Here is a 27991-nt window from a genome sequence, read left to right on the forward strand (position 1 = left end):
TTTCAGTGTTTCGGAAGAGTTGGAGAATGACTGGCCTTAAATCTTTTAAAAATGTATGGTAAAATTCACCAGTAACGCTATTTGGTCTTTGGATTTTGTTATTTGGGAGACTTGTGATTACTGATTCAATGTCCTTACCAGTAATGTGGTTTATTCAAATTTTCTATTTATTCCTGATTTACACTTTGTAAGTTGTAGATTTACCTTAATTTATCCCTTCTCTAACAATCTTCCTCTCTTTACATAGATCCAAGTTTCTGACCTATATCATTTTTCTTCTCTCTGAAGATCTTCTTTTAACATTTCTTACAGGGCTGATCAGCTGGCACAAGTACAAATTCCCTCAACTTTTGGTTGCTGAAAATGTCTTTATTTCTTCTTCACTTAAAAAAATGTTTCCCTAGATACAGAGTGTTAGGTGAATGAATATTCTTTCTTTCCACACTAAGTATTTTATATCACTCTACTCTTGCTTACCTGGTTCCTGAAGAGAAAGTAGCATGTAATTCTTATTTTTGTTCTTTTATGGGTAAGGAGGGCTTTTTTCTCTTCTTTCAAGATATTCTTTTTGGTTTTGGTTTTCCAGTTTGAGTATGATCTGCATAGGAGTGGAATACACATATATTCCACTCCTATGCAGATCATATATGCATATACATATATATGTACATATACACACATGTGGGCATGTATTCATTGAGAACACACATGTGTGTGCACATGTGTGTGTACATATATGTGTGTGTGCATGTATATTCTTCTCAATGTTTTCCAGTTTGATTATAATCTGCATAGAAATGGAATATTCATCCTTCTTAGTATTCTCTGAGAGATTCCTAGATTTGTGGTTTTATGTATCTCATTAATTTCAGAAATATTTTTAGTCTTGTTACTTTAAATATTTTTTCTATTATTTTCCCTCATTCCTGTTTTTCTGGTATCCCATTATTTGTTACATGCTTCACATTTTATAATTGCCACACAGTTCTTGGATATTCTGTTCTGTTTTTTGTTTGTTTGCTTTTATTCCATTTTTTGCTTTTCTTTTCAATTTGGGAGCTTTCTATTAACATATCTTCAAGCTTACTAATTACTTCCTTAAGCACATCTAGTGTATTGGTGAGCCCATCAAAAGCATTCTTCTTTTTGTTGGACAATTTTTGATTTCCAAAATTTCCTCCTGATTCTTGGAATTTCCACCTTTCTGCTTGAATTTCCCATCTGTTTTTGTGCATTTTCTACTTTTTCCATTCTGTTAGTATATTAATTACAATTATTTTTAATTCCAGGTTAGATCATTCTAAAACATCTGCTCTATCTCATTTTGGTTCTGATATTTGCTGTATTTCTTCATGCTGTGTGATTTGTTTGCCATAACTTTAAATTTTTTTAAGCCAGTAATAATGTGGTGAGGGAAGTGAACTGAGGTAGACAGTCTTTAGTGTGAAGTTTTGTGTTCATCTGCCTGAGAATTAGTCTGTGTGCCCTGATTGCCACACCTATTGTATTAGTAGCTATAGTTTCCTGCCCCATACCACTGCTGTCTTTCATTTTCCATGGAGAATCCGTATTAAACAGAGCCTTTCAATTCCTTCAGTTTTAATTCACTGTTACAATGAATGTAACAGTGAATGTGGGAAGGATAAGCATTCTATAATTTTATGATTCATCTCAGCCACTTAGAAAGCCAGTATATTTGGGCTGTAACTTTCACAAGTGCTATTCAGCTTTTTCCCTTCTTAGGTGAGACAGGAGGGCCAGAGGGGACTGAAGTTTAGTAATTCTCTTTGCACAGGAAGAAAACTCAAATGTTTGGAACTGCGTGTCTCCCCTTCACATCAATTGCTACAAGTTTAGAATATCCTTTCCCCCAGGGTCAGCTAGGCTCTGGTGAAACCAACCAGTTTCAGCTCTACTAAAATAATCTCCTTTGAGGGAAGGCCTTTGTTAAGAAGATAATGCACTGGGCACATTTTGATATGGTTACTTTTCCTCTCCCCCTGCCAGAAGCACAAGGCAAATTTTCACAGGCCTTTGCTCAATTGCCCTTTAAATGCGTCTGTCATGCTCCAGCTATGAAGCTGGCTCCCTACATGCTGATTCTTTGTATCTCCCTATCTCTCCAGTTTGGGGGATAGCTGTTCCCAGTGAACTCAACCTGAGATGGATTTAAAAGAGCTGTTGATTCCACTTTTTGCCTTATTATGAGGACAGGAGTGACTGTTTCTACTCTCTACAAGACAAATGAGAGTCCTCCAAGTTTCCGTCCTTTACAACAAACACATCTACCTTAATCAGTACTTCGTTTTACTTCTCATAACATAATATTTATAACTGTCCTGGCCTTCATTTCATTTGCCTTTGCTTAACTGACATTCTATTTTTATGGGAGATTTCATTTTTGAGATTAAACCTCTCTAAAGTAAGACACCATAACTTAGCCACTGATGAATTTCATTAAGATTTGGGACATCATATTAAAATATCTAACAAATCTTTGATTGTCTTAATCTTAGACATTAGTGAGAGAACAAAAGGCTTAGGAAAAGAAATAATGGACCCCTTCTTCAGATTTCCTACAAGAAAAGTAGGATTTTAGTCAAGCAATGTGTAAAAGACCAGCTTTGAAGTTCCTAAAAACATTATCTAAACCAGAATTTGTAGATATTAGCAGTAGTGTGTTTATGGAATAATAATAATAGTTATATTTATATAGTACTCACTATATGTAACTCACTGCTAACAGCATTTCCTTTCTTTCTCTTTATTTTAGTTCTCACAATGACTATAACAAGTGGGTATGTTTTAACCCTACTTTGTATTATTGGTGGACACTGAGACTTGTAAAATGAGGTGACGTCTCCAAAGTCAAAAACTGATAATGGAATTCAAAAGATGTGGAACTTCAACCCACTTTTATATCAGTACAGCTGACATTCTTAACTACTCTGCTACATGATCTCTGAGGCATCTTTGCTCTGCTACATGACCTTTCAATCATCTCAATGCTATAAACCCTCCACTTTCCCTGGGTTCAGAGTCCAGAGTACTCGCCATGATACCACACAACCATGGCTGAGCCCCTACCCTTGCCATTCAATCCCTCTTTATGTACCCTTTAGACTTAAAATTTTAAATCCTGTTGGGGAGAAACAGACTAGCCCTGATGGCCCAAGGTTTCCATTGGTTCGTGTATGGTATTTTTTGTAGCACACCAAATTTTGGGAGGACTGTATACATACTATTGGTCAGCAGGTGGTTTGGCTGCAGTGGATTGAGGGTCGGAGCACCCCCAAGGCCTGGCTGGCCAGCCAGGGCAGCATGAGTAATTCCAGGTTGGGGTCCAGGAGCAGCAAGAGGAGACTGCATCTTATCCTTATCCCACGAGGATTCAGTTCCACCTGAAAAATAGTCAGATGAACAAATTGTAATTTGACATCCTTCCAGGAGATGGCTTGTTAAAATTTCCTCTTTTAGGGTTATAATTATTCATGTTACTTCTTATAAAGTTATTATTAAATATAGGTAAATCATGTTATGATGGCTTGAAAAACTTTCAATAGCCCTGGTTGGTGTGGCTCAGTGGATTCAGTGCCGGCCTGCAAACCAAAGGGTCACTGGTTCGATTTCTAGTCAGGGCACATGCCTGGGATGCAGGCCAGGTCCCCAATAGGGGGCATGCGAGAGGCAACCACATATGGATGTTTGTCTCCCTCTCTTCCCCTCTCAAAAAATAAATACATAAAATTGAAAAAAAAAGGAAAAAACTTTCAATAATCTTGAATGTAGTCTGCTTCTGAAAAGACTAAACAACTCTCACTAATAATGTAGGCCCAGTGGCCTTACAGGCAGTCTAAACAAATCTAGAATCATAATGAACAGGTCTTGAGAGCACTTGTCCGTTGAAGGCCATTAACTGACCACTACTGCCTCCAACCCTCTGAAATACACGTACTGTATTTTAATGAATAGCATTGGCTGTTCACTGAAAAAGAACACACTCATTCACAAGAGCATGATAACATACAAAAATAGGTATTCAGAAACAAAATGATCAGTTCTTTTTTCTCAGAACGAGCCCTCCAAAAGCTAATCTCTTCGTACACATCAGGTTTTTGTACAGAATAAAGCTGGATAAAATATAAAACCAAGGCTCCCCAGTTTGAAATTGCACTTTACTTTGATGAGCCATGATAGAGAGTGAAGTAACATGTACATAAAGGCAGACTATCACAGTGACCTACAGTGGAACAGCTATTTCATCTGGCACTGAGCTCACCGTGGGGACAGAACAATTGCTTGAAACAATACAGGAAACAACCACAAAATGATTTCCACACACCTACTTTTAAGGAAAATACTTTAAACAGAGAGGAATGTGGCTGAATTCCAGTCACTTCAGTTGCAGACAGTGTGATTTATCCGTGGGAATCTTGGGCACTCCATAAAATACGTGCATTTACAACCTGTAGTGGCTACATGGCAGTCTACTGAGTTTAATATACTATAATTTATCAAACATCGGACTTTGAGATTGTTTCAGGGTTTTGTTTTCACTATTGTACATTACACACCATAACAATATTCACTTGAATTGTTTCCTTAGAATCAGTGCATGCCTCCGAGTGGGATTTCTGAATCAAAAAGGTTGAAAATTTTTATACTTTTGCTTTCAAGTACCACATTTACACAAAGTTTTTATTTATTTTTATTTTTTAACTTTATTTTTACTGTTGACACAATTGCAGGCATCCCCATTTTCCCTGCTTTTCCCTCCCTACCTCCTCCAAGTCTCCCTCCCCTGCTTCCCTCTGGCTGTCCCCACACTGCCATCTGTCTGTGGGTCACACATACATGTTCTCTGGCTGATCCCATCCCCTCCTTTCATCCAGGCCCCCTCCCCCATTCCCTCTGACAGCTGTCGGTCTGTCCATGTGTCCATGCGTCTGGTTCTGTTTTGTTTCCCAGTGCATTTGGTTCACTGGATACCACATATAAGCGAGATCACAGAAGACTTTTTAAGGAAATATTTTCAGCACCAACTGGTATCCTTCTTGAAGATTTAAAATTTATTTAAGCAAATGACCTGCTAGAATCATTGCTAGATTTTTTTAACCTTTCTACCTACGCCAGATCTTGGAATCGACTTCCTTCTCAGGATTCTTTCAAACATCCTTGGGTCAAAGTCTATCTCTAATCCAAAAATGGGGGTCTTGGCCAGTCTGCAGTTTGAGGAGTTCCAGAGAAGGAAACACCAGCTTTTCCAACAGCATATGTAAAGGTTGAGGGGTACCTGCTCTTGGCTATGTGGACAAAGATTTTCCAATCCAATGGGGAAGAAATACATAGTTAACGGTTCAGTTCCTGCAATAAGCTGTTCAGTGTCCATGTGTGGAAGCTTAGGTTTTGGTTGAATTTGATGTACTGGCTCAATGGACCAGAAATCTTTACCTTAATCATGCTGAGATTTGGTGTGTTCATTGAGAACATGCAACACCCTATGATTATAGCAATTGTTCTTTTTGTCCAGATGTTTGCTGTTCTATAGTCACTGTTTAAGAGCAGGGAGGTAATTTATGGCTGGTGCATTGACATAAATTAGCATTCAAAAATTTGAAATTCCAATTAAAATCAATAAGACATTGTTATGCTGTAATGAACAGGAACGGTGGGGGAAAGGGGGATATTTTAATAAATGATGCAAGTAACCGCATTGCAACACTTATAATTCTTTATAGTAACATTGGGCCAATAAACATGATTACTATCAGAAAGTGCAAAAAATCAAAAGACCAATTGTTGAACAGAAATGGAACCACTCCATCATTTTAGCACTATGTCCAAGATATGAATTACCTTACCATTACAGAACTGTAATTTATAAAATTATAAGCAAAACATTAACAAAGAAAGATGCATTTAGAAGACACTAAAATATATCTCAGATATTAAAGTGGTATTGGGCCACCACAGCAAAACAGCATATAGAAATACTAGGGCCAAGACTAGGTCCATATTTATTTGATAAATTGAGACTATTTTACTCCACATTCTATATTAAATGGTAGTGTGGGTAATTAGCCTAATGTATTATAATCAGATTTTCAAAATCAACCAAAATAGAAATGTTTTTTAAAACCTCATTCGGGGAAGGGTCATCAAGGAACACGTATAAAGGACCCAAGGACAAAGACAATGGGTGGGGGGGATTGAATGTGGGAGGTGGGGTGGATGGGGCAGGAGGAGAGTAATAGTGGGAAATGGGGATTGAAGAACAATTTAAAAAAACCTAACAATGTAAAAAAAAAGAAGAATTTCAAGGTGTTTTTATGTGTGCTTTGATGAGTGCTTCAGATGAACTTTTCTGACCAACTTTCATCTTTCTAACTACTGAGGTAAACATGATAAAGGAGGGTACTGGCCATTTCCCTTTCCACCACATATGGGTGTGAGAAATCTTCCGACACTCTGAAGGCAACTGTGTATAAAGTCAGTGACTAAGGAATGCATGACTTCCTTGATATTTGCATTAGAAGGCACGGCGTTTCAGGACACATTTTTGTTTTTTGACCTAAAATTGTTACCAGTTTTAAGTCAGTTTATGCAAATTGACTTATGACTCTATTTGGAAGCTTTTGTAGCCCCAAATTTTGCATTGTCCCATTCCCCTTTGCCAATTTGTAATAACAGCCATTGCCCTTACAACTGACAATATATTTTTAAGATATTTATACTAATCTAGTATCAATCCTTTTTTTTTTACTACTATGTGAAGTGCTTGGGTATCCACCTGCCTTTTCTATCTAGGTATGTATGTATTTATGTATCTATGTATGCTTCTATTCTATCTTTTATCTATCTATCTATCTATCTATCTATCTATCTATCTATCTATCTATCCATCCATCTCTAAATGTGTTAGTTCACTGAGCCTGCTATAAAAAAATACCATAAACTCTAGACTGAATGTTTGTGTGCCCCAAAATTCATATGTTCAATCTTCATCCCCAATGTGATAGTATTTGAAGGTGAGGACTTTTGGGAGTTTATTAGATCATGAATGGGCTAAGTGCCTTTGTATAAGAGACACGAAGAGCTCTTGAGCCTCCTTCTGCTATGTGAGGACACAGAGAAAAAACAAAACATGACTGTCTATGAACTAGGAAGGGAGCCCTTAGCAGACAAGTAATCTACCAGCACCTTGACCTTGGTTTCTAGCCTCCAGGATAATAAGAAAGAAACTTGTGGTTTTTATAAGCCACCTAGTCTATGACATTTTTGTTATAGCCACCCAAATGGACTAAGACACCACAGAATAGGTAGTTTAAATGACAGAAATTTATTTTCTCACAGTTCTGGAAGTTACAAGTCCAAGATCAAGTTTGGTTTCTCCTGAGGCCATTCTTCTTGGTTTGCAGATGGCTACCTTCTCCCTGTGTCCTTAAAGGGCCTTTCAGGTCTGTGTGCACGCATTTCTGGTGTCCATTTGTATGTCCAAATTTCAACTTCTTATAAGGACACCAGACATACTTGATTAAGGCCACTATTACGGCTTCACTTGAACTCAAACACATTTTGGAAGAGGGTATATTCAAATATGATCGATCACATTCTGAGGTACTGAGTATCAGAACTTCAACATACAAATTTTGGACAGAAATAATTCAGTCCATACCACTAGAGCATGCACCCTTTACTGAGCTGCAGCATACTAGCTTTGTGAGGATGTCCCTCTCATAAAGAGAAAAAAATGTGTAACATCTCTACAGGGCATGTCTAAGAAACCAAGTAAGCAGTGGGTTAGCAAAGATAGAGAACCCTCATCAAAGTGTTCATCTTTACCTCAAGAAACTTGGTATTAGCTATAAATGTAACCCAATACAGGCCTAAGCCAAGAAAGATAATGCAAAAAGGGCAGCAAATTCTAAAGAATTGAATCGTTTCAGCTTATCCATACTAACTACTTATCACTATTTTAGTTAAATGTTTAGAAAAGCTAAAGCTATGAAATAAATAGTATAGATACTATTACATTAACTCTACAGATGATCAGTTAGTCTAATCTCAACTTTTCCAATGATAAAACTATAGAGAACTACATTTTTACAAGTCCAAGCAATTAGAAATACATATTTCTAATTAGAATCAGTGTAAGAATAATGAAGTGATAAACTATATAGAAATATGAATTTGACAACACATTCAATAAACATCTGTTGCCTTAGTTAAAAACTAGTAACTTTGCAATTTTAATATGTTTTTTCCTTTAAAGCCCATTGTAAAATATGTTTCTCAGAGGACTGCTTATGTTTGATACTTTTTCTTTGTGGGAAAAGTGGCCAGAGGGCAGAGACCTCTGAACCACGGGGTCTTTACAATAGATACACAGAACTTCCAAGATGGAAAGGGCATTTATTTCTGGGGAGGAGGTTAGTGTGGCTTCCATTCACTCCTCCGCCATCTTGCCTCTTGTCCATTTACTTAAAATAATATTTTCCAAAGGAGCAAGAGCATAAGATGAGTAGGATCTAAGGCAGTATTTTAATTCACCAAAATTTTGCCTTATGAGTACTCTTCCAACCTCCATTATAACAACAGAATGCTCACTCTAGTCAGGTTTGTGAAATGTATGAAAAATACTGTGTTTCAAAATAATAATATCATAGGCCTAAAAGGCCCAGATTCCAAAATATTGAAAATGGATATAAAATAAATCCAACAGTAAGACTCTAAGTACAAATACTGAGCACCTTAATACTTTCATATTATCAGAGTACTAGGACTCACTTTCTTTTTTAATCATTTATTATTGTTGTTTTATTACAGTTGTCCCATTTTTTCCCCTGCTCTCCTCTGTCCAGTACCCGCCCCACCTTCAGTCAATCCCACACTGTGGTCCATGGATCATTGGGTCATTTGTACATGTTCTCTTCCCCTTCTTTCCCCATTATCCCCCTCCCACCTCCCCTGTGGTCCCTGTCAGTCTGTTCCATGTTTCTGTGCCTCTAGTTCTATTTCATGTGTACTTTGCTGTTAAGAATGAGTAAAGGAAGCTGATAAAACATTGATATCACAGTTAAGGGTATTGGGATAATTTTATAAGCAGTGTTCATCATGTTCCCTTAGGGGAAGTAATCATCAATATGATGCATGAACTACTCGTTCTGTGGGTGTGAATTTATAAGACTACTGAGTTGAAACAAGTCATATACAAGGGTTTCATATTTTCACAAACCAACCATAATAAGCATTCTGTGGTTAGATCTTTGTGTTCTGACTCAAAATGAATGTGACTTTTGAAGTTGAAGAGGAGCAATCAAGTAGGAGTGGCTATTATAAATTAATAAGCACAAATGTAGAAGTTACCTATCATGAGGAAGTATAGTTATCAAATCCAAAACTATGGGCTTGACTTTGGAAAACACTTGACTGTGGAAAATATATATGACTATTTATAACAAGCTGTTCTTCCTTTCAGCCTTCTGAAAGGCTGAACACGTTTCTCAGATTATTTGAAAATATCGACCTAAATTGACCATATTTCCAATAGTCGTATATACTTAAGGCACAGAGCCAGCAGCCAAATGGGAAGAAGTCGATGCAAGCAATCTCTGTAACATATGGCCTAAGTCAAGCTTATTTTCCTATTCATACAGTATTTTACTTACCTAATGTCCCAGCTAAATGCACATTGCTTGATGAATCTAAACATCATGTAGCCTTTGGTAGTAAAAAATTAAGTCATAAGTAAAGCAGCAAAAGCTTCATTGTTTTCTCTGAATAATAATATAGCATGTGTGTGTGTGTGTGTGTGTGTGTGGGAGAGAGAGAGAGAGAGAGAGAGAGAGAGAGAGACAGAGACAGAGCAAACTCAGAATATATGTGCAGAGGTGCCAAAATCTACAAGCCTTTTCATATTATACTTTGAGTCACTTTTCCTATATGCATTCACAAAATTGTACATTCAGCCATATTCTAGATCAATCCAGACTAGTAATGCAAAACATGCAGCTTATCTGAAATTTCAACAGATACTTATAGAAAATAAAAAAGAAGTATTCATCTAATACTGTTGAAGAGGTCTTTTTTTCAAGTTTCCTCAGAGGTGCAATAGGGGTTCATAGATGGGCTTCTTAGGATGCACTCCCCAGTATAGTAGCTACTTTTTCTGTGTGGCTATTTATATTTAAATTTTCACAAATTAAAATGGAATCAAATGAAAAAGTCAGATCCTCAGTTGCACTAATCTCATTTCAAGGGCTCCAAACTCACACACAGGTAGTGAACACCATACTGGAAAGTACAGACATTGATCATCTCCTTCACTACAGAAAATTCTATTAGATAGGGCTATTCCAGAGTATGAGTTACAAGTTAGTTTGTAGTAAAACAGTTTACTAGAGCATCTTCAGTTGAACATATTCAAAACTAAATTGACCATTAATCAATGAAAGGGGTCTAGCTCTTTTATTCTCTATATCTGGCAGTTGTATAATTCAATTGTTTAAACTGTGTCATGTGTTATTCTCAGGTATTGGGAGTACAGAGCGATAACAGAGTTCCCACCCTCAAGGGTCTCTGTTGAACAAGGATCACGGCCATGTGTGTACCACTTTTTTTTCCTGCTAAGATGGCCAAAGTCCTGGAGTCCACTTTGCATTGGTTTGATTTCCATTCCCACTGCCACTGATTCAGTTGTACCCTCACTCCTCTTTCATTTTTACTATCTCAAGAGCCTCTTAAATGACTTCTCTACTTCTAGGCCCTTCTTCTCCATGGGACCCTTGCCACTCCTGCCAAAAAAATAAGCTATCAAAAACCAAAATGAAGATGGTGGGTTATCAGAAAGGAAAATTGGAAAAGTAGACTGGATTAAGCAGAACAGTATCCAGACAGAAGAATTCCTTTGTCGCCATGATCATAAAGCTGACATACAATAAACACTGAACAGTGAATGCAGACCAGCATGTTCTACCATTGTTCTATCAATGTATCATCAATATCATTTAAACTAGGAGAAAATAACCAACACTTTCATCATCATCACCACCACCACCACCATCATCATCATCATCACAACCACTACCACCATCATCACCACTACCACCCTAAAGGGTGTGGAATCAAGTACAAAAGTTTCAAAAATGAATAGTTACTGCCAGAGTGTATAACTGCATTTAATGGGGGAACTATTGCTTAATAGCATATTTAATTATTAAAATTAAGCATTCACCACAGGCTTACTGAAATAAATTATACCTAATGCATATATCATTCTAAAAATTAGGCTGACATATTTCCCCCCAAAAATGTAAAGCTCAAAGTCCCAGTACATTTGTTTCTAAATTAAAATGCCACAAGATGAGCATGTTCCCTGCATGACACTTTAAAGCACAATGGGTAAAACCTGAACGTCGCATTATTGGGATCTGAAGATTAGTTCATCAATACTGGGAATGGAATCACATGTAATGAAGGCACAGTGCTGCCCTATACGACCTGCTGGGTGGGATGACAAGGTTGAGGAAATGCTTGCAGATCATTGGTTTGCATATAACTTGAAAAAGATTCTGATTAAAAGGAATTTTCACTGTTGACATCAGAAGAAAATTGGGTTCTCTACCTGCTGCTATTTTGCAATTCTAACTGATAAACTTATCTTAATCACTCTCGTATGAACTCCACATATTTTTAGCTGTCCTTGTATTTGTCCTGGTATACTTTTGTGTTTCTTGTAGCCATTATTTAAAAAATCCTTCAATTTAATAGAAACTGTGTACTGTGGCCAATATCAAAGTTTTTCTGTGCGTGTATGTGTGTGTATGTGTGACAGGACAGTTATTGAAGTTTGGATTAATTTCTTGCTATTGTAAGTAATACAAGTTGAAAGGTCCCCCCAAACTAATACAAGTTCAAGTCATTCACAGTACTTTGTTATCTGAATTCGAGTTCCATCTGTCACCCTTAATAGCATGTGGTCTATCTAAATGACAACCATATTATCAAGTAACTTTGTAATATATAATCACATGATACCCACATCTATCTTTGATCTTTTCCTGTCATAGCTCTGAAATATTGAACATCATCTGCTGACAATAAATGCTGAGGATTTATTTTAAAGAAAATGTTCCTGTAATTCATAAGCTGTGACATATTTTCCTGTGAAATAGACCTTAAATTAGAGGTCTCTGAAAAAAAGTCTGCATAGCCCTGAAAATACAAAAGATGATCTGTACAGATGGAGCAAGACATTGCAGTTTCCATTTTTATTTTCATTAAGCAGTGAGGACAGCATGATGTGTAACTAGTACTGAAGATACAATCATTGGTGATGCCCCACCAGCTCAGTGTTTGATGTATGGCAAAGGGAAAGTGGGATTTCACAGCTGAGCAAGGAGCTGGCCAGGGGCACCCCTGGTCTCTCAAAACATCTCCCCTCATTGTGGCATTGCCTATGCCTGTGCAATTGAGTGGATTAATGGGCTATGTTATTTATTTTTAACTCAACTAGTTCTTAATGGACAACATGACACAACTGCAGACTGTAGACCAATGAGCACAATAAAAGAGCAGAGCTGATACTTTCTTTACTTGTAGGAACTCTCTGTCACCTTCATAAGAGGTAAAAATATTGTCAAGGTTGTCAAATTAGATATATTAATCACATGGCTCCATTTGAAATTAATACTATACTTCTAAAAGTGGTTATATAATTAATCAACAGAATCCAGTAAGTCAAAATCTTGTGTTTTTTTAATTTTAATCTCACCATTTCATTTCTATCTTATGTGCATAGTCTATAGCTCATAATTCAACTATGCATGATAAAAGCATGCTCATTATTTACCTGATAGAGAGCATAAATAAAAGATTTCAGACAACTGCCTCAAAGGAAAAAAACTTTAAAGGATACAATAAAAAATCCTCTCAAAATATGCATTCACAATGTTAATTTTTTACAATCCTCATTTTTCATTTCTTACACACTAGATCTATGGTCTATAAGCCTACCATTTACATAATTTAAATACTACTTGTACTACACTTTTAATTTAACCAAATTATCCACATGTTTGAAGCTAATCAGTTCAACATAAAAGTAACAGATAAGACTGGCCACATGAATGTGCAGAATAATTCATCTTTTGTGATTTTTAGCCCCTCTCAATGGTGAGATACATTAGCATATATATACAAATGGTTAATATGTATAATATACATATATTAATATCATCCCTACAATTATTAAGACTACCTGCCACAGTAGTCTTTACAACTATTAAAAATTATTGGGGGCAACCATAGTCTTTAAACAATAAAATTCCTTTTGCCCAGAAACTTAAAATGAAGCCAGCATGACCTTTCCTAGCAAATGAGCAGAATTAATTACCACTCATACAACAACTGTTCTCGTTGGGATTTCAGCTGCCTACATGTGGTCCACGGAGAGGTGAGGTGACAGTGACCTTAGCTGCCTGGCCGTTGTCAACAGGCAAAGGTCTATGAAAAACAGCAGCAGATTGAGACAGATGCAAAACAAAGAGGGTAAGGCCTTATCTTCCCCCAAGTAGAATGGCAGAGTTGAAATAGCATCAGACAGCCCCGGGGTGAAAACTTGGCTTCTCCAATTAATAGGTCTAAGTTTTGGAAAGGATACTAAAGCTCTTTAAGCTCTTTAAGTCAAAGTTTTCCTGATATTTAATATGGATATAATACTATCTACCTACAATGTAGTTGCTGTAAGGATTGAATGAAGAAGAACATGTAAAACACTTAACACAATATCTAACTATATTACGTGCTAAGTATCATTTAAGTTATTTTATTTTTTATTTTATTTTTTTAAGATTTTATTTATTTATCTTTAGAGGGGAAGAGAAGGAGAGAGGGAGAGAAATATCAATGTATGGTTGCTTCTCATGAGTCCCCTACTGGGAACTGGCCTGCAACCCAGGCATGTGCCCTGACTGGGAATCGAACTGTGATAGTGTGGTTTGCAGGCCTGCGCTCAATCCACTGAGCTACACCAGCCAGGGCTCATTTAAGTTATTTTAGAATATAAAAAATAAAGTGAATGTTTTAGCTATTGACATCATCAACTTGTCTATAGAATATATTTTTAATGATACTACCACCAGTGTACCCAATATTAAATAAATAACCCACAAAGGTAAAAACCCATTATTTTTTACAGTTAGTACATTTGTTTGCATGGCCATGTACATTTTAATGTATTATCATTAAAATATATAGTCAGGTATGTACTGAAAAGCAAGCACACCAATTGTGACTTTACTGGGCTACTTCCAACAACACATCAAGTGGTTCAGCAGATGTAATCACTGCCAAGCCTTGCCAAGAATTTCAAATGTGCCCATTAATTCAGCAATTCCCAATCTGTCCATCAGTCAAGTCAGTCATACTTAAAAAATATGCCTGTCACCATGTAGGTGAAGGAATCTATTGATAATTACACAATAAAATTTTCTCACCCCTTTGAATATTTAAATGCATACTCCACACTTTTCTTCTTAAAAACATCACATTAGCTAAATAAACTTTGTCTCAGAATCAGATACAAACATACTGGAAATAGTGGCCATTTCACAAATTATGTACATATATATTTTTTCACAAAACAACTTTGTGTATGAAGGAGGGTGAGTGAGGTATAAAAAGGTATGCATAGCCTGGTCCCTCTTGAGGAAGTAGAAGCACATGCCTCTTTCTCTCTCTCTCTGTACAGAGGAGACAGAGTTGGTCCAGCAGACAGTGGGTGATAATCCTAGAATTTCTTGAAAGAAGAGCCATAATAGACACATATTCACTAACATGGAATAAGCACTGACATCAGAAGAAGGTCGGTAGAGAGAATAGATTATAAATTTTTAGAAAAGTTTTCATGTCACTCTAAAATGAATGGGAAATTTAATAAAAGAAGAGGAAAGGAGCAGGAACAGAGAAAAAGAGAATTTCACCAGCAAAAAACAATCATCTTACTTAAGGACAAAATCTGCTCTAGAGAGATGAGATGACACTTTTAGGGATTCTACCTAAAGACCAAAAATCACAGAAAGCTATAAAGCTGTTCAAACAATAATAAACTGAAATACAAGACAGAGCCGAGTATAACAATACAAAGCAAAAGAAACATATATAGAGAGAGTTAAGTTAAGGAATTAGTATGAATACACCAAAATCTAATTTAGATGGAAAAAAGGAGAGGGTAGATGAACACATCTCTTAAAAAAATGAAAAGAAATAGAAAGAAGGAAATGAACTAGGAGAAAGGAAGTAAATAATTATAAAATCAAAGTAACAATAACAATACATGACACTTATAAATGTCACAAGAAACATTTAATAAGTCTGCATTCTTAGTGCCTGTGGATGACCAGAATTAATTTTTCACTTCTATGACAAGACTTATGAGTTACTATTTATAGTATCAAAGAGGTTCATAAATGGACTTTATCATTCTGTTGACTATAACTATAATTAGCAGTAATGGGAGATTACTTATAAAAATTGTAATATATAAGTTTAATATATATGGGAATCACAGTTATTGAACACTTACTATGTGCCACTTGATATGCGCCAGAAATAATTCATCTAGTTCTTACAACAACACTATGTGGTAGGTACTATAGTAAGTCATGTATCATAGAGAAAACATGGACGTAACATAATTAAGGAATTTGCCCAGGTTCACACAACCAGTAAAGAATTAAACCAAAGCTCTGGCTGTTGTGGCTCAGTGGATTGAGTACGACTGGTCTGCAGACCAAAGGATCACTGGTTCAATTCCCAGTCAGGACACATGTCTGGGTTGCAGGTCAGTCCCCAGTAGAGGTGCGGGAGAGGCAGCCACACATTGATGTTTCTCTCCCTCTATTTCTCCCTCCATCCCCCCTGTCTAAAAATAGAAAATAACCAGAAACATTGAAATAATGAACAAACTGACCGTAACCTGAGAGGAAGGGGGAGTAGGGTAATAGGGAATAATAGGGGAAGGGCCATCAAGGAGCGTGTATAAAGGACACATGGACACATGGACAAAGGGGGTAGGTTCAAGGGTGGGATGTGGGGTGGGTGGGGGCATGGTGGGGTGACAATGGAGACAAATGTACTTCAACAATACAATAATAAAAAATAAAATACATAATAAATAAAATATTTTTAAAAAGAAGAAAATGTCCTACTTTAAAACCAAAGAAAAAGAGTCGCCATAGATAAATAATTAAAATAAGTTTACTGGTTGAAAAAGCCACTAAATTTTGTGAACAAAATAATGGTAAGTGAAGTTAAGGTTTATACTAAATTTTCAATTGATTAAGGAGAAATTCTACTAATTTTCTTTCCAAATGGTCATTCAATGCACCATAGACAGTAAAAAAAATACATATTCTATATCTGCTAATTTGTTCTGAATTCAGATTGTTCATTTGAATACATTTTCAAAGGAAATAAAATATGGCACACACATACAGAGCAGGAAGATGTTTCAAAAATATGATTATGTATTCTGCAGTAATGGCTAAACAATCCTTAGTTATCTTTAACAAGTTTTAGATTTCCAGGAGCAGTGCAATACTTAGAAAAGTTCTAGAATCCTTCAGTTATGGTTCAATATTCATTTCCAAAATTTAACAAGATTTGGAGGAGCAAAGCCGACCTTAAAATAGAAGTAATACAATTTAATAGGCCTGAGATTTTTTAACTTAAAAAATTGAATATTTACCATAATTAAATTCTTTGAATTGACTCTTTATGACATGTATGGTATTCTAAAACAAAAGAGGGTGTAGAATTTAAACAAATGACTCTCTTTTGCATAAATGTGTATGTTTTAACGTTATAAATGATTGATAGACTAGCTATTTTTCGACATGCGAGCCCTGATTCAGCTCTACAATATAATTTAGTATGAGATTCTCTGTGTATTTTCTACCGGCTGCTAAATCCCAACATACAACCACTGTTAAGCTCCGACTCATTCACATGAGGATGAAAGGTTAAGTATGCACTGGAACACCACACAGGATCTGCTTATTAGGCCTGGCAGTGCAGCAAAGGTAGCATAGACTTATAGCCAAAAAATGTCTGATGCTTTTGGCCAATCTGCAGATTTTCACTTCCAAGGCTGAAAATCTGGCATGACGAATCCATTTGGAAAAAACACAAGACATCATCTGGCACAAAAAGCAGAGTCCATATTTTAAATGTAAAAACAAGCTTTTTCAAGTTTTGTAAAAAAAAACACTAGCTTCAAAGGGATTATTATAAAACTGCAGGCATCTGAAAGGTTTTCATGTATGCACAATTTCTCTGGCATTACAGGAGTAATATGTGTTTTTCTCATGTTTCAGGACAGAAACCAGCAGAGGTCCAAGCTTGAAACAAAAAGTGGGATGAGCCCTTCATAGACAGACAGGTAGAGGGAACCATACATCCTTATGCATTTACACAGATTTCCTAACCTTTCCCAACCTGGCATTTCACAATACAAAGTGGCCTTGGAAACTGCGCTTCGAATTCAGGAGCCTCCAGAGCAAGTTTGTAAAGGACACGAGAGATTAGTTTGTACGTTCAATTAATGACTCAATTCATGTCTGTTTATTTCATGCAGTGTACATAGTTCAGACATATTTTCTTTCTTTTTGTTTAAAGATTGTATTGATTTATTTATTTTAGAGAGGGAAGGGAGGGAAGAAGAGGAGAGAAATATCCACGTGTGGTTGCCTCTCACGCACCCCCCACTGGTGACCTGGCTCGCAACCCAGGCATCTGCCCTGACTGGGAATCGAACTGGCAGCCCTTTGGTTCACAGGCCAGCACTCAATCCCCTGAGCCACACCAGCCAGGACCAGATATATTTTGTAGAGTGTGCAAAATGTAAATTTTTGTAGAAACTCATATGAGAAGGAACATTTCTTGGAGGTCACTTAGCTAGGACTTTGCAGGAGGTGGAGGATGATATAAGATACCAAGGCCCCCACATAGCCTAAGAAGTGGAAAAGGACACAGACATCTGGACCCTGGGATGCTGAGGGAGCTGACAGCTCCATAGCTGTGTCCAGTTTTCCCTTCTCTGTCACTGACCAAAGGGGTCTAATTTGCACTCATTAATTGAATTCAGCATTTAGTACAGGGTCTGGCAAAAATAATGCCCCCCTCTTATTACAAAATCATAGGCATGTCATTCTGTAACATAACAATATCACACTCAAGCACACCATAGGCCATTTTAGGTGAAATGTTCAAATTAAAGTTATAAATTACTGCATCCATATGATTACCCTACCAACCACACTCCAGCAGCCCTTATTTCTGCCAGACCCTGTGTGTACATAAAGATGAAAGAGATACCCCATCCTTAGGCAGTGCTCAACCACAGAAAAGACCAAAAATAAATTCACTAATTATTGTAAAAGATATCTTTGACCTGATAATAAAATACACCAAGGTAGTCTATTTTATTATTTTCCATTTCATTCCAAAGGTCACTCTTATTTATTTATTTGTTTATTCATTTTGCCCATTACATCTCTGTAATAATATCTGTAGAACATATGGTACTGAAAGGTTAAATTCATAAAAACATACTTGTTATGTAATTGTTTCTATAAACCAACAAGTTTGTTAATCAAATGAAAAGAAATTATTTAGAATTCTATTGATACTCTGTAAATAATGAAATAAAGAATTCTTATTCTTCCTTTTACCAAGTAAAAATTTTAAACAGTTCCAAACATTATTTTCTCAGTAATATGCTTTCTTTTTGTTGTTCAGTTTGTTTTCCAATTGTGAAGCATATTTTTGATTTGGCAATCAACACAACAAATACTGCACAGTCTGTTATTTGATTGGAAAGAAAAATAAAGGCTATTTTGCCTTTGAATACAGAAGGTGTGTACCTTGATTCAGATGAAAATAGGCCATTTATTATCATAAAATATCATGGCCTAAAAGGATTTCATGGCCACAGTGCTCCATGGGAGTATACCATCAAAAAACGTATTAATCTTTTGAAATGTGAACACCTGCACCTTTGTATTTTTCTTTAAAATACGGGTTTCATTGCTACCATATAGCACGTTGATCATCTTTAAAAAAATATTAACAGCTTGCATCCTCATATTGATGCCCAGTTACAAATTCCAAATGTTTTGTCACATTTCTTGTAAGCAATGCCATCTGCCAGAGGTGGCATTTCATGGCTGTTTACCCTGACTCCCTGCAAGAATTCATCTGCCACTATCTAATGCTGCCTGAATAAAGGGGATTAAGACTCTGATGCAACAGAGACTATTGATAATTTGGTATAATTGGGAAGAAATGAAGATAAATGAGGTTGAGGATGGAGAGGCAATTAGTTCAGCCGCCTGTACAGCTGTGTTCTCGGCCTAGTTCCCCTGGCCTTTTCTTTGGTGAGGTATGTGCAAATGAGCCATAATGACAAACACACACTTCCCAGAGCACTTGTACTTCATAGAACTTGAGAATTCACTTTTTACTCCTGATAACCAAGTTAGTTGTTTGGTAAAGTTGTTTCAACAGGGCCTCCAGATGTCTTCATCACATAGGACTACTGCACCTGTAATATTTGGGAATAATCCCCCGCCACACACACACACCATTTCCATGCTTCCAGTTGAGGTCAGTCTACTATTTCCAACCTGAGTACATTGACGATCCAAAACTGATTTTACCTTCATTATGGCCCAGTGCTTATGGCAGTTTGGCAGTGTTTCCTTTCAGTGTGATGAGAAGCCAAGAGCACTCTTTAGAGTCAATGAGAAGAAGCTTTGATTTTAATTTGAAGAAAATAGTTTTCCAAGAGCATTCTTTTTGATAATTTTCAATAAAAAGTCAGGGCTGGCTTTACAAACAAGCTCTAAGGGATTGTTAGAGATTGGCAAAACCATTTTCCAGGATAAAATTTACATATTTATATAAAGTCATTATTGTCATTATTATTGGGCTTCCTAGATGGAAATGGCAACTCAGTAAACCTCTAACCACTAAAATGTTTAGGCACTAATTAACTGAATTCTCAGATCCCCCTTTGTACCACAGAAACACCATGTTGGGTATGTAGTTATGGATGCTATCACAGGAAGTCAACATTTTGAGATCCAGTCTTCCCATTGGTACCTTTTTCTATTTTGTCATTGAAAATATTCTTATTATGTCTTGTTTTCCACAAAATAACATTGTGTATCTCCCAGTTGTTACTCCTTGTGAGAAAAAGATAAATCTATTGAGAATATGTAACTATAGTAATAAAGTGGGAAATGGTGTATAAAAATGATGTAGCAAGAAGATAAACACTTTCTTCAGTGTTTGATTTTTTTTACTCACAGAAGAACCTAAGCTACAATTAATTATTTCAAAACAGTGTACTAATAACAAATATTTATCAATTCAGGCACATATATCCAGTAGGATGACTCTTTATGGTTGCATCCTCATTTCCTGAAAATCACCAAATTAAAGTTTTATTAATTTTTATGTTAGTTGTCCAATACGGTAGCCACTAGACACAGGTTGCTGTATAAATTATTTGAATAAATAAAATTGAAAATTCAATTCCTCAAGCATACTAACTGCATTTCAAGTGATACATAGTCACTTGTGAAAAAGTATTCACATGGAAAAGCATTTCTATCATCATGGAAAGTTCTATTAGTCATCTCTGGTCTACATTTCAGATACTATCTCCCCATTAATACAAATTAGTATGACTGAACTGTGTGCAAAACTAGACATTTAAGAGAAAATAAATCAACTAGGTACTGAGACTTTCATTTACAAACTGGTTCATTCAGAATTCCTTTAACTTCCTCAGTAGGTGGGTGAGATGCTCCAGTTTCAGCAGCCTCAGTTAACAAACAATAGAAACCCATTATGGTGTGTTTACAAAACACTAATGTCTTTTTAAGACTTTGGAAAACTTTAACAATGGTTATTCTTTAGGTATATTACTGCCATTTTACCCACATTTCCCCTTAACTAAATCAAGTAGTCAAAATATGGAGTGTGACAATGAGAAACTATCAGAAAGAAGTCTTAGATTATCAATTAGGTTATTATTTTGCTATAACTGTGACAGCAAAGCAATAATATACTACAATTTCCAGGGACTGATTTGGAAATTAAATACTATACTTAGCTGGTCTGAAAATGCACACACAGATTTGACCTTACTACATTAACTCACTAGTTCAACATACTGGTTTAATATGTGCCACAATATAACTATTAAAAAATCAGAGCTGATTAATATTTTCATCAGAAATAATTTGTCACTGAGTTGTCTTTTTTAAAAAAAAATTGACTCCACATTTTATTTATTTATTTTTAGAGAGAGAGGGGAAGGGAGGGAGAAAGAGAGGAAGAAACATCAATGTCTAGTTGCCTCTCGTGTGCCCCCTACTGGGGGCCTCGCCTGCAACCCAGGCATGTGCCCTAACTGGAGATTGAACCAGAGACCCTTTGGTTCACAGGCTAGTGCTCAATCCACTGAGCCACAGCCAGGGCTGACTCCACATTTTAAAACCTGATACTTTTCAATGGGGCCAATACGCTGGATTTATAATACAATTTAGAGACTAATATACAATATATATAATTTTGATCTATAAGCAATTTTCTATAAATATGTTCTTTATATATTTTTTATTTTTAAGTTACAAATACGCTTAATTTGAGAAGTATGGCACCAAGTTTTATTGTGAAGTATTTTAATCAATTATCATAATTCCAGTTATGACTAAATGAATAGTACACTCATAGAATATTAACATTTTCTCACTCTTTCAAATGATGATAAAATTCCCACTGAAAGGCTACACATCCTCATTCTGTCTTCTTTGAGTTTCACTTCCCTTATGTAAATGATGGAGTTGAGGTGGATGACCTCAAGGGTGCATTACAGCTCTGGCATTCAATGTTTGTTAAGTTTTTTTTCTAATAAATATTTATCTCAAATTGGCTTAACTGATATATATATAGGACCCTTCATACCAAATAACCAAAATACATATTCTTTTCAAACATTGGCACATGGAACATTTTCAAACATAGACCACATGATAGGACACAAAACAAGCCTCAAAAAATTCAAGAAAACTGAAATCATATCAAGTATTTTCTCAGACCACAAGAGTCTGAAACTAGAAACAAACCTCAAGGAAAAAACTCAAAAACACTCAAAATCATGGAGATTGAATAGCATGCTATTAAACAATGAATGGGTTAAGAATGAGATTAGGGAAGAAATCAAAAAGTTTCTGTAAAGAAAGAAAAATGTACACACAAAAATCCAAAACTATGGGATACAGCAAAGGCAGTCCTGTGAGGGAAGTTCATAGCAACACAGGCCTACCTAAAAAAGACAGAAACAGTTCAAATAAACAACCTAATCCTACACCTACAAGAACTCAAGGAACAACAACAAAGATGTCCCAGAGCAAGTAGAAAGAAGGAAGTAATTAAGATCAGAGAAAAAATAAATGATGTAGAGACTAAAAAATGTGATATAAAGCATCAATGAATCTAGGAGCTGGTTCTTTGAAAAGATAAAACAAACAAGCCTTTAACCAGAATCATTAAGAAAAAAAAAAGAGAGAGGGCCCATATAAATAAAATCAGAAATGAAAGAGGAGAGATTACAAGTGATACCACAGAAATACAAAGGAGTGTAAAAAATACCATGAACAACTATATGCCACAAAAATTTGAAAACCTGGGTGAAATGGACAAATATCTAGAAAAATATAATTTTCCAAAACTGAATTGAGAAGAAGCAGAAAGCCTGAAGAGACTGATAACAGCTGATGGAATTGAAGCAGTAATAAAAAAACCTCCCAACACACAAAAGCCCTGGACCAGATAGTTTCACAGGAGAATTTTATAAAACATCTAAGGAAGAGCTAACTCCTATCCTTGTCAAACTATTCTAAAAAATTGAAGAAGAAAGAAGACTCCCAAACTTTTTTTATGAGGCCAGCATCATCCCAATCCTAAAACCAGATAAAGACACAACAAAGAAAGAGAATTACAAATCAATATTGCTGATGAACACTGATGCTAAAATCCTCAACAAAAGGTACAATTAATGTCATACATCACATAAACGAAAGGAAAGACAAAAATCACATGATCATATAAATACATTAGGAAAAAGCATTTGATGAGGTACAGCACCCATTCATGATAAAAACGGCCAGCAAAATGGGAGTAGAGGGAACATACCTCAACATAATAAAGGCCATTGATGAGAAACCTACAGCCAACATCATGCTCAACAGGCAAAAACTAAAAGCTTTCCCATTAGGATCAGGAACAAGAAAAGGATGTCCGTGTTTACCATTTCTATTCAACACAGTATTAGAGGTCATAGCCAAAGTAATCAGACAAGAAAAATAAATAAAGGGCATCCAAATTGGAAAAGAGAAAGTAAAACTGTCACTATTTGCAGATGATATGACATTGGATATAGAAAACCCTATAGACTCCACCAAAAAACTACTCTACCTAATAAGTGAATTTGGCAACACAGCAGGACACGAAGTCAGTATTAAGAAATAGAATGTATTTTTGTATACCAACATCAAAATATCAGAAACAGAAATCAGGAAAAAAATCCAATTTGCTATAGCAACAAGAAAAATAAAGTACCTAGGAATAAACCTAACTAAGGAGGTAAAAGACCTATACTCAGAAAATTATACAACACTGAAGAAAAAAAATTAAAGAAGACACAAATAAAGGGAAGCATATACCATGTTCATGGATTGGAATTAACATCATCAAAATGTCCATACTACCCAAAGCAATTTATAGATTCAAGGCAATCCTTATTCAAATACCAATGACATATCTCACAGATACAGAAAAAACATTTGAAAAACTTATATGGAACAACAAATGACCCCAAATACTTGCAACAATTTTGACAAAGAGGAAGAAAGTTGGAGGGATCACAGTACTTGATATCAAATTGTATTACAAGGCCGCTGTAATCAAAACAGCCTGGTACTGGCATAAGAACAGACACCTAGACCAATGGAAGAGAATCAAGAGCCCAGAAATAAACCCGAGTCTCTATGGTCAATTAATATTTGAAAAAGGGGGCAGAAGCATAAAATGGAGCAAAAATAGCCTCTTCAACAAATGGTGTTGGGAGAGCTGGACAGCTACATGCAAAAAAAATGAAACTCAACCACCAACTTACATCACACACAAAAATAAAATCAGGACGTACAAAAGATGTAAATATAAGTTGCGACACCACAAAAGTCCTAGAGAAGAACACGGGTAAGAAAATCTAAGATATTCCATGCAGCAATATTTTCACCAATATGCCCCTAGAGTGAGGGACATAAAGGAAAGAATAAAAAAATGGGACCATATCAAATTAAAAACCTTCTGCACAGCTAAAGAAAATATCAGCAAAGTGAAAAGGGAACCAACCATCTGGGAAAATATATTTGCCAGTGATACCTAGAATAATTTTATCTCTAAAATATATAAAGAACTCACATAACTCCACTCCAGGAAGACAAACAATCCAATTAAAAAAATGGGCAAAGGACCTGAGCAGACACTCTCCAAGGAGGACATACAGAGGGCCCAGAGACATATGAAAGGATACTCAGCATCACTAGCCATTAGGGAGATGCAAATCAAAAACACAATGGGATACCACTTCACATCAGTCAGAATGGCCATCATAAACAAATCAACAAGCAACGAGTGCTGGCAAGGATATGAAGAAAAGGGAACCCTACTGCACTGCTGGTGGAAATGCAGACTGGTGGAGGCAGTCATGGAAAAGAGTATGGAATTTCCTCAGAAAAGTAAAAGTGGAACTGCCTTTTGCCTCAGTAATTCCACTGCTGAGATTATATGCTAAGAATCCTGAAACACCAATGCAAAAGAACCTATGCACCCCAATGTTCATAGAAGTGTAACTTACAATAGTGAAGTGCTGGAAATAACCTAAGTGCCCATCAGTCAGTGAGTGGATAAAAAAAAACTGTTCTACATTTACACAATGGAATAACTACACAGCAGAAAGAAAGCAGGAGCTCCTACCCTTGTGACAGCATAGATGGAACTGGAGAGCATTATGCTAAGTGACATAAGCCAGGATGTAAAAGACAAATATCATAAGATCTCACCTATAAGTGCAACTTAATCAATGAAAGAAACAAATAAGCAAAATGGAACCAGAGGCATGGAAATAAAGAACAAACTGACAGTAACCAGAAGGGAGGGAGGAGGGGGACATTGGAGGAAAGAAAAGGAAGGGTAGTCAAGGAACATGTATAAAGGACCCATGGACAAAGCCAAATGGGGGGTAGGATTGAGGGTGGGGGGCATGGTGGGGGAGAGTGGTGGGAGGAAAATGGAGACAACTGTACTTGAACAACAGTAAGTTCAAAAAAAGTGAAAAAATATTTCCCTTAAAATAAGTAATGTATAAAAGCAACAAGAATCAGAGAAAAAAATTCAAAGCATGCTCACCTTTTATGGGGAAGTATCAGGAAAAGGGTTGCAAATGTTCAATAGTGTTTTAGTTCTTGAGTTACATGGAGGGCTCACTGACATTTATGTCATTATAGTTTAATATTTACATATATGTTACATATGGGGTTTTACTCAAATATTTTTAAAATATAATAAAGGGGAAATACCCACAATGGGTACAGTCCAGGGCATTTGATTGTAAGAGACAAATTATTTCACGTTAGCATGTGCTACATAAACATGCAGGGCAAGAATTCCCATAAGCGAATCCTAATGGGAGAGGAGTGGATGAGGTGTCCTGACTGCACAGAGTGCATAAAACTAGCTTGAAATGCCTGTCATTTCCTTTTGGAACAGAAATCTTTCATTTTCATCATTTTTCAAATAAGACAAACCAGAATACAGAAGAGGAACAGATTTGTAATTTGTCCAGTAAGTCATTCCTAAGCCAGAAGCCATAAACACTGGATACTGAAAAAAATTCTATTCACAATAATTTTACTTAAACTTTAAGTTCAACATCTGAATGAGTGGTCTTGATTTCTACTGAATATGAATCTAATTTACTCTTTTGACCATTCAGTTCCAAAAGATCAAAACTGGCAATAAGTATACACCAATAAAAATTAATTCAAGATAAACACTCAACAGTGGAGCTTTTACAGTCTGCTTCTCTGGTACAACATTTGGACATTTGTGATTTTTAAATTTCCAGTCACCACATATTTCCTGAGCCCAGTCACTAGTAAAGTACAATGAATTGTGACTTCCAGACATGTCAAATGAGAGATTGTAGCTAGGTAGGGGGAAATGCTTTCTCATTGAGAGTCTGGAAAGGCAACTCCAAAACAAGAGAGACCTTGAAATAAAGAATAAACTGACAGTAACCAAAGGGGAGTAGGAGGGGGATAATGGGGGAAAATAGAGAAAGGGCTGTCAAGGAACATGTATAAAGGACACATGGACAAAGCCAAAGGAGGTAGCATTGAGGGTGGGTGGTGGAGGATGGGTAGGTTGAGTGGAAAATGGTGGTGGGAAAATGGAGACAACTCTACTTGAACACTAAAAAAAAGATATTTGTTTAAAAAATGAGAGTAACAAACAACACCTTCTGAATGCACATATAAAAATGAAGTTGATCAATTTGGCTCTGGATGACAGAGCAAAGATAGAGCAAAAGGTTGCACCATGTCTTAGAGTTCAGGAGAATTATATAGTGAACAAAATTATCCAAAGATTATTCCTCTGTAACATTTTGGTGTCAAGGTCAATGAGCTAAAACTAGTTAAAGTGATATTACTAACTAATGCTTTTTTGTAGTACAACACATGAATTTTAATAGACAAGTGAATGTGGAATATAGCTGATCTTATTATCATTTGCATACATATGATTAGGATCAGTGAGAACTGAAGTGCTAGAAAATAATTATATTTATTTCTAGTGCCATTCAGTCTGTTTTATACTGAGAGAGTAGATATGATATACAGAGTGTTTGTCACTGTATCAAATGAAATTCAATTGTTATGTCACTAAAACCAAGAAAACAATTCAATGCAAGTGAATATACATTAAGAATTTGGACTATGAGGTCATTACTGTTGACATTGATAATACATGTTTTTGAAAACACACTATTCCTATTTACCATATTTTCACATGTATAATGCACACTTTTTGGCTAAATATTTGAGGGAAAAATAACAATGGAGATTATACATGGGTATAATGATTATATAGCATGGGTATAGTAGTCCCATGTATAATGCACACAAAAGCATGGATGTGCATTATATACAGCAAAATACAAGTATTTCTCTCCCCAGCAATGTTATCTGCACCAAATAGCTAGGTAGTACTGACTGGTCAGAAAAGACAACTGAGCCACATTAAGGAATAAACTACAATGTGTTGGTCAGTGTGATCACTATAACATTGTGCATACCCTAACCCTTCATATTATAGACAAGAAGACAAACAACAAACTCTCATTTGTAGTTCGAGTCACATTATATTTCAGCTGGAAAGAACTTTGGAAGTGATCATTTTTTAAATGGGGAAACCAAGATCATGCAAATGAAGGTCAAGATCATACTCTCATTTAATGTTTGAACCATTAGTTTGCTATTATAACTTGTTTCCCTTTACTAGTCAATAAGGTAGAATGGTGAATCTGCACTAACAGGTAGTGCACCACAGGAACCAAGCTTAGGTTGGGAACTGGGGAAGACTTCACAGGGGTGTGAAGGAGGCACCGGTCTGCTGGGAGGAAAAAATGTCCCCATTCTTAGATTAAGTAAATAACTCTACTCCTGACTTTTGCTTTGACCATTAGAATTTACAAAGCATATTTCATATCCATAATCTAATTTGATTTTTACTTGAAACCATGACACAATGGGTATAAGACTACTTTGGAACAAAAAGTTCTATACAACCTATATTA

At 36.0% G+C, this 27991-nt stretch overlaps 1 protein-coding gene across 2 annotated transcripts in view; it reads right to left on the reverse strand.

The window, feature by feature from the left end:
* DACH2 (dachshund family transcription factor 2) overlaps nucleotides 1–27991 on the reverse strand; it is a 469220-nt gene that overhangs the window by 118978 nt on the left and 322251 nt on the right. For both annotated transcript variants that reach the window (XM_037061876.1, XM_037061875.1), the window contains exon 5: nucleotides 3243–3401. In XM_037061876.1, the coding sequence (XP_036917771.1) occupies nucleotides 3243–3401 (159 nt within the window). The remainder of the gene's footprint in view (nucleotides 1–3242; nucleotides 3402–27991) is intronic.

Source organism: Sturnira hondurensis, unplaced genomic scaffold (genome assembly GCF_014824575.4).
Source record: "Sturnira hondurensis isolate 20B ecotype Veracruz unplaced genomic scaffold, ASM1482457v3 Scaffold0013541, whole genome shotgun sequence".
Taxonomy (NCBI): domain Eukaryota; kingdom Metazoa; phylum Chordata; class Mammalia; order Chiroptera; family Phyllostomidae; genus Sturnira; species Sturnira hondurensis.